Source organism: Hordeum vulgare, chromosome 4H, assembly GCF_904849725.1.
Source record: "Hordeum vulgare subsp. vulgare chromosome 4H, MorexV3_pseudomolecules_assembly, whole genome shotgun sequence".
NCBI classification, from domain to species: domain Eukaryota; kingdom Viridiplantae; phylum Streptophyta; class Magnoliopsida; order Poales; family Poaceae; genus Hordeum; species Hordeum vulgare.
The window spans coordinates 556,648,354-556,657,239 of NC_058521.1; the positions used below are offsets into that span (position 1 = coordinate 556,648,354).

The 8,886-nt window shown below is 47.5% G+C and overlaps 1 protein-coding gene across 1 annotated transcript; it reads left to right on the top strand.

Moving 5' to 3' along the window:
• Window positions 1-6,853: 6,853 nt before the first annotated feature.
• Window positions 6,854-8,479, top strand: LOC123449491 (3-ketoacyl-CoA synthase 6-like). Its single transcript, XM_045126733.1, has one exon. It carries the CDS (start codon window positions 6,907-6,909, stop codon window positions 8,308-8,310), a length of 1,404 nt encoding a protein of 467 aa, XP_044982668.1. The 5' UTR covers window positions 6,854-6,906; the 3' UTR covers window positions 8,311-8,479.
• Window positions 8,480-8,886: the final 407 nt, after the last annotated feature.

Below are 8,886 nucleotides of genomic sequence, written 5' to 3' on the forward strand. Positions count from 1 at the left end.
GCCTCACAAGCATTGTCAAACGTTCGCAACCAGCATCGACGCTAGGGATGACACCCGCCAGGTTTGGATACAGGTGGAGCCACCTCCATACCCTTACTCATCGGCCCAAACCTTACCAATCACCCATACCCATACATGTCAACGGGTACAATTTTTTCCCATATCCATCATCCGTGCGGGTAAATGGGTACCCGCGGGTAAAATTACCCATATTTGCAACACATCAATTCGAGTATTACATAGTCATAAATAACAACTTATAATAATAATGTATAAACAACAACACTTCATGACAACAACACATACTCATAAACATCAACACATTCTGGACTTGCGCTAGCTATGGGATTTTTGTACATATAATACGTTTAATATGTGGATAAATAATATTTATGTCCTAATTTTCAGATTATATGCGGATACATGGGTACAGAGGTATGGGTTATACTAAACTATACCCAATGGATTTCATATTTTCCCATTTATGTACCCATGGGTATTTTTTTGACCCATGCCCTTACCCTAATAGGTTTTTTACCCGCAGGGTATGTGGGTAATGGGTACCCATTGCCATCCCTAAGGTCCGACGGGTCCGTCCGTCTTTTTCGATGACGTTGTCCACCTTGGGGCCGTTTGCACCCACGTACACTCCGCCAACCTGCCAACAATCTCCATGGCGGCTACCATGCCCTGCATGTGTTCGATGAAATGTCATTGAGTTTATTTTCGAATGCCATGTTGTTTTCTCAGAGTAAGAAGGATGGCGGTTATTCAATCATGTAGGATGAGTTATTGTGTGATGCGTGGTTGGCCATGTCTGCGGATTTTGTAGGTCGTTTCATGAACAAAAGCACATTGTGCCATATGACATGCACATCATGCATGCTGGGAATCTCAGGTCATTATCGTATCGATGGAACGCCATCCAGACCATTGATACGCATCCATCGTATCTACTTTTCCAAACTCTTTTGCCCTTGTTTTGGACTTAAATTTTCATGATTTGAATGGAACTAACCCAGACTAACGCTGTTTTCAGCAGAATTGTCATGGTGTTGTTTTTGCGCAGAAATAAAAGTTCTCGGAATGACCTGAAAATTTACGGAGAATTTTTGTGGAATATATAAAAAATACTGGCAAGAATCAACGGAGGAAGTGGAGGGTGGAGCCCACAAGCCCACCAGGCGCGGGCCCCCCTGGCCGCGCCTGGCAGGCTTGTGGGGCCCACAAAACTCCACCGCCTCCAAATCCAGCTCTATTTAGTTTGTTTCGCCCGGAAAAAAATGAAGGAGAAGAGTTCATCGCGTTTTACGATACGGAGGCGGCGCCACCTCCTGTTCTTCATCTCGAGGGCAGATCTGGAGTCCGTTCTAGGCTCCGGAGAGGGGAGATCGTCGCCATCGTCATCACCAACCTTCCTTCATTGCCAATTCCATGATGTTCTTCATCGTTCGTGAGTAATCTCATCGTAGGCTTGCTGGACGGTGATGGGTTGGATGAGATCTATCATGTCATCGAGTTAGTTTTGACGGGGATTGATCCCTAGTATCCACTATGTTGTGAGATTGATGTTGCTACTACTTTGCCATGCTTAATGCTTGTCACTAGGGCCCGAGTGCCATGATTTCATATCTGAACCTATTATGTTGTCGCCAATATATGTGTGTACTTGATCCTATCTTGCAAGGTGTAGTCACCTAGTATGTGTTATGACCCGGCAACCCCGGAGTGACAATAGCCGGAACCACTCCCGGAGATGACCATAGTATGAGGAGTTCATGTATTCACCAAGTGTTAATGCATTTGTCCGGTTCTTTATTAAAAGAAGAACCTTAATATCCCGTAGTTTCCATTAGGACCCCGCTGCCACGGGAGGGATGGACAATAGATGTCATGCAAGTTCTTTTCCCTAAGCACGTATGACTACATACGGAATACATGCCTACATTACATTGACGAACTGGAGCTAGTTACATATCTCTCCGTGTTATAACTGTTGCATGATGAATAGCATCCGACATAATCATCCATCACCGATCCAATGCCTACGAGTCTTTTCCTACTGGTCCTTGCTACGTTACTCTGTTGCTACTGCTGTCACTTTGGTGCTACTGGTTAATGTTGCTACTGCTGCTATCACACTACCTTGCTACTGATACTTTGCTGCAGATACTAAATCTTTCATGTGTGGCTGAATTGACAATTCAACTGCTAATACTTGAGAATATTCTTTGGCTTCCCCTTGAGTCGAATCAATAAATTTGGGTTGAATACTCTACCCTCGAAAACTGTTGCGATCCCCTATACTTGTGGGTTATCAACCATCGCCACCAAATTTAGTCATGTAGTTGCTCAACTAAAGGCAAGGTGGCAATTGCACGTGGCAGAGGAGGAGATCGTAAGTTTTGCCTCTTCTTCTTCAATTTGCTGATTGAATCATTCATTCACTCAATGTTGCTATTCACATTTTGTAGCCCATACACATGCTACCTCTTGAGCTTGGTTTTTCCTTGACAAGGAAAGGGTGATGCAGCGAAGTAGATAAGTATTTCCCTCAGTTTGTTGAGAACCAAGGTATCAATCCAGTAGGAGGAACAAGCAAGGCTCCAATAGTAGTACCTACACAAATAATAAAACACTTGCACCCAATGCTATAAAGGGGTTGTCAATACCTTCAGAGTTATTTGTAACGATGAGATCTAATAGAGATATGTATGAAATATTGCGGAAACAAAATTAAATAAATTGCAGCAAAGTATTTTTGGTTTATAGATCTGAAAATATAATATGGAAAATAGACCCGGGGGGCCATAGGTTTCACTAGAGGCTTCTCTCGTGAAGGAAAGTAATACAGTGAGTGGACAAATTACTGTCGAGCAATTGGTAGAAAAGCGAATAACTATGAAGATATTCAAGGCAATGATTATGCATATAGGCATCACGTCCAAAGTTGTCAGAATCGTGACTCAAGTCTTACAATCTTAAGATCTTACGATCCAAAATAGCCCCTCCGATTCTATGATTTTGCTCATAGAATCTAAGTTTCTACAATCCTGATAGTTAAGATTCTACGATTCACGATCCTAGCAACGGAACTCCGATCCGATTCAGAATCGCGATTCTGACAACTTTGATCACGTCTGTGTCAAGTAGACCGAAACGATTCTGCATCTACTACTATTACTCCACACATCGACCGACTCCTGTCTGCATCTAGAGTATTAAGTTCATGAAGAACAGAGTAACGCATTAAGTAAGATGACATGATGTAGAGGGATAAACTCAAGCAATATGATAAAAAAAACATCCTTTTATCCTCGATGGCAACAATACAATACGTGTCTCGCTACCCCTACTATGTCAAGGACACCGCAAGATTGAACCCAAAACCAAGCACTTCTCCCATTGCAAGAATTACCAATCTAGTTGGTCAAACAAAAGCAATAATTCGAAGAGACTTGCAAAGATATGAAATCATGCATATAAGAATTCAGAAGAGACTCAAATAATATTCATAGATAATGTGAACATAAACTCACAATTCATCGGATCTCGACAAACACACCGCAAAAGAGTATTACGTAGGATAGATCTCCATGATGATCATGAAGAACATGGTATTGAAGATCAAAGGGAGAGAAGAAGCCATCTAGCTACTAGCTATAGACCTGTAGGTCTGTGGTGAACTACTCACACATCATCGGAGGGGCAATGGAGTTGATGTAGATGCCCTCCATGATCAATTCCCTCTCCGGCAGATTACCATAAAAGGCTTCCAGATTGGATCTCTCGGGAATAGAGGCTCCCGATTGCGTAAAAGTATTTTCATAGCTCCCTTTGGTGATACGGGAATATTTGGTAATTTATAGGCCAAATAATAGGGTTAGGAGACCTACAGGGGACCCACAAGCCAAGGGCGGGACCACCACCCCCCCCTAGGGCGCGCCCTGCAGGCTTGTGGCCTCTCGGCAGATGGCCTCCCCCTACTCCAAGCCTGTTGCGTGTCTTCTGGTCCAAGAAAAATATTTTCAGAGATTTTGTTCTCTTTGGACTGTGTTTAATATTCCTTATCTGCAATAATCAAAAACGTGGAAAAAACAAAAACTAGCACTAGGCTCTAGATTAATAGGTTAGTCCCAAAAATAATATAAAACATGATATAAATGCATATAAAACATCCAAAACAGATAATATAATAGCATGGAACAATCAAATATTATAGATATGTTGGAGACGTATCAATGCACTACTGTGATGTACCACATGATAAAGGGATGATTATTTACGTACACACATTGTTGAATGAAACTGAAGGGGCCGTATGTATGGGATGACATGATCCGTTGAAAAACTTGTTAGGCATTGAACTTAGAACATTGTTGTACTTGCATATTATGTATGAATGATTTATACTATTTTCTTTCCAAAATTTGATTAATATCAGCCAATTTGCATGAATTTCATCCGCTAAGTCGAAACCCGGCTTGAAATGTATGAGGGTGCGTTGGATGACCGGCTTCGGCATCCATGTGCGTGGACTGATCCCCCTGTCCACAGACGTATACCGGAGAAAATTTGTGGGCAGAAATTGGTGATGACCTAATGCTACATATGTATGGCCCTCTCACTCCTCCATGATTTGTTGATTCTACGTTGAGAACAAAAAAATGACATAACTTAATGTGGACATAGCTATATTTGCATGTTCCCAAGATATGAACCTTACAAACTGAAACATTAGGGTTTTTTAGATATGCCTTCTAAAGAGGTAGAAAGGGAGTATTATGTGAAGCTAAAGAATAAATTATCTTAACACTTCAAACATGATTATTTTTTTAACACTAAAAATGACTAATTAATGCTTCCTTCATTTTTGTATAGAAGGCCACAAACCCATATTACAAGTATCAAGAAAAAAGTTAATGTCTTCTAAATCAATTTTGTACGACAACTTGTCTCGTTGTTTACCGTGTAAATTAACATATATTTTTTCTCTCATGCACATCAAACCAATGATCTTACTCCCGCATGCATGCAAGGTATAATTAATGTTCTCTTTGATTAGTATTACAAGGCAAACACCATTAATATTACATCGATTAGTGTTAGTGATCTTGTATTTTTATAAATTGTTATTTTGATAGTGACTTTGTATATAAAAATGGATGGAGTAGTACTAGCAGCCTAGCAACCTAGACTCTCCACAAATAACATATATTTTTTGACACCAACGATATTTTTATAAGCCATATGAAGATTAGTCATGTTGGTTCCATGTCGCCTTCGCAAGGACCTGTGTCTTAAAGGATTTGTGGAGGCCCTTAGGTAGGAAAATATCCCAGTGTATGATTTGGTTTTAGCTGAGTTGGATCCATTCCATTTCGCCCATCACCAACTTTTTCGTCTAGAAGACCCCCATCATGTTGTATAAGAGCATCTTCAACAGCAGCGCAAAACAAGCGCCGCGTCCAAAAATATGCCCTTTTAGCGCGCGCGACGCGGAGGGATGCTCCAGCGGGCGTGCAAAAACCGCGCGCGCGCTAAAACAAGTTGGGCACGTTGTCCATAGCCTTATCCCGCGCTGGTAATTTGGAGCGCTCACTTTCGCGCGCGGCAGACTCGAGCGCGCGCGCGAACTCTCTCTCTTTCTTCCTCCTTCGCACCGCGCGCGCCGGCGCCAGCGCCCCTGCCACCATGGACGCGCAGACCGGCACCCCGCTCACCCCCGCTGTACAGCCGCGAGCCCCCCCCCCCCCCCCCCGCCGTCGTCGTCGTAAACCCTAGCGCGCCGAGCGTTGGCGCCGCCACCGCCGGAGCTCCGCCGACCGTCGGCCTCGCGCGCAGCCTCTTCTTGCCGCCGCGGATGACGACGCCGACGGGTGGCATCGCGCCGGCGCCGTCCCGTGCCGCCGCCGTCCCGTCCCGTGCCGCCGCGGCGGGGTCGAAGAAAGGAAAAACATCTGCGAAGAAGAAGGCGGCGGACGGTTCCGGGAGCTCGAAGACGAAGAAGAAGCTTGCAGGGCGGCGGACCGGCGCGGCGTCTACCGAAGCACCGGCGAGCTCACTCGTTGAGCCAGCGGCCGACGCGCACCACGTGTTCGACGAAATGACGACGTGCATGGGTGGCTTTGGAGCCATGGGATGCATGGGTGCACCTCCGGCCGTCATGGGAGGCATGGGTGGCTTTGGAGCACCCTCCGACGCTATGGCCGCCATGGGTGCACCTCCGGCCGCCATGGGAGGCATGGGTGCACCTCCGGTCGCCGTTGAAGATCTTGCCAACACCGTCGGAGCTTCACGTGATGCGGTGCGTGATGAGGTTAGGGAGGAAGATTCATCTACGGAGGCGGAAGAATCGTCTTTGAAAGATTAGGACGAAGACGAGGAAGATGATGATTGATGTGTCTTTCATTTATATGTCTTGAACTTGTTTGCATTTTAAACTTGTGAGCATGAACTTTTATGCATCAACTTGTTTGTGTCAAATTCACATGTTTGCATTTTTGCGCACGCTGCCGGAGCGGCGCGCGCTGCATTTTAGCGCTGCTGCTGGAGCCAGCGCTGCGCGACGCGCCAAACCAGCCGAAGCGCGCGCGGCAAATAATTTTTTTGGGCGCGGCGCGAAGCGCGGCTGTTGGAGACGCTATAAGTATATACTACATTCAAATAAAAAAAGGAAGATCCTATTGGTAGTACATTTGAAAAATCAAGCTGCCTGGCTCTCCCTACTACCATGCCACCAATGAACTGTAGTAATTGCGCGGCATATTGATGACGATATGACCTGTGCGTGCTTTTTTAGTAGCTCGCCTATAATTGGCACTAACAAACGCACCAAAAATATCCATGCTTTACACTAGACTAGAGAAGACTACACTCGCCGAGTTGGATAGACGATCGAGCACCATGAGCCCGTCCATCGTCACTGTCGGTCTCGCCGCCGCCGCCCTCGTCGCGATTGTGCGGGTCGGGCCGGAGGAGCTGGCCAGCCGGTTCTCGGAGCTCCGGCCCGCGCACATGTTCTTGGCCTGCTTCCTCCCGGCCGCGGCGGCCGTCGTGTACCTCATGCTGCGTCCCCGCGCGGTGTACCTCGTCGACTACGCCGGCTTCCGCACCCCGCACACCTGCCGCATCCCTTTCGCCAGCTTCCTCGAGCACGCAAAGCTGCTGCCGGAGCTCAACGAGCGAAGCATCCGGTTCATGACGCGGCTGCTGGAGCGCTCGGGGCTCGGGGAGGAGACCTGCCTGCCGCCGGCGCACCACTACATCGGCACGCACAAGTACTGCACCGTCGACGCCGCCCGCGCCGAGTTCGAGCTCGTGGCCTTCTCGGCCATCGACGACCTGCTCGCCAAGACCGGCATCGCCCCGGAGGCCATCGACATACTCATCGTCAACTGCAGCCTGTTCTGCCCCACGCCGTCCCTGGTGGACATGATCGTGAACAAGTACAAGCTGCGGAGCGACATCCGCAGCATGCACCTCTCCGGCATGGGGTGCAGCGCGGGGCTCATCGCCGTGGGGCTCGCGAGGAACCTGCTGCAGGTGGCCCCCCATGGCGCGCACGCGCTGGTCGTCTCCACGGAGACCATCACGCCCAACTACTACCTCGGGATCGAGCGCGCAATGCTCCTGCCCAACTGCCTCTTCCGCATCGGCGGGGCGGCCGCGCTGCTGTCGACGTCCCCGGCGAAGGCCCGGTTCCGCCTCAAGCACCTCATACGCACGCTCACCGGCGCCCAGGACGGCGCGTACCGGTGCGTGTTCCAGGAGGAGGACGGCGAAGGCCACCGCGGGATCAACCTCAGCAAGGACCTGATGAACATCGCCGGCGACGCGCTCAAGGCGAACATCACCGCGATGGGGCCGCTGGTCCTGCCGGCCAGCGAGCAGCTCAAGTTCGCCTACTCCTTCGTCGCGCGGAAGGCGATCAACAGGCGGGTGAAGCCGTACATCCCCGACTTCCGCACGGCGTTCGAGCACTTCTGCATCCACGCCGGCGGCCGCGCCATCATCGACGAGCTGCAGAAGAACCTCGGGCTCTCCGACGAGCAGGTGGAGGCGTCGCGGATGACGCTGCACAAGTTCGGGAACACGTCGAGCAGCTCGCTGTGGTACGAGCTCGGGTACATCGAGGCCAAGGGCCGCATGCGCAAGGGCGACCGCGTGTGGATGATCGGCTTCGGGTCTGGTTTCAAGTGCAACGGCGCGGCGTGGGAGTGCATCCAGCCCGCGCGCAACGCTGATGGGCCGTGGGCGACGTCCATCCACAGATACCCGGTGGACATTCCCGACGTTCTCACCCATTAGCCCACCACCGCTGGCCATCGAGACGATTACACTGCGTCATGCTCGTGTTTCATTAAATAATTTTCCGTTTACCCCATTAACTGTTTGTTATCGCCCAAAGGATTACTGTTCATCATGCATGTTCACGTTGTGCCAAATAATATACCGTATGATATTGTTCTTTGATTTACCTAAATTTCATTGAACAATGTTTTAAATATTTATTGTCAAATACTCACTCTTCCAAAATAAATATCTTAATTTTATACTAACTCTAATATAAAGTAATACTAAACTCGAGACACTTATTTTAAAACGGAGGAAGTATTTATCTTATTTGTGAAAATAAAATTTATCTTTGTGTTGGTTAATTATTTTAGAATAATTTCATTTGATAAACATCAAATGGATAGTAATACAAAATGCATGCTACTCCCTCCGTTCCTAAATATAAGTTTTTTAAGAGATTTCACTAGGTGACTATATACGAAGCAAAATGAATGAATCTACACTCTAAAATATGTCTATATATATCCGTATGTAGTCCTCTAGTAGAATCCCTAGAAAGACTTATATTAGGGAACGGAGGGAGTAGAA

What these genes read in the sequence shown, in the direction of transcription:
- LOC123449491 (XM_045126733.1), top strand. Translation starts at nt 6,907, where the DNA reads ATGAGCCCGTCCATCGTCACTGTCGGTCTCGCCGCCGCCGCCCTCGTC.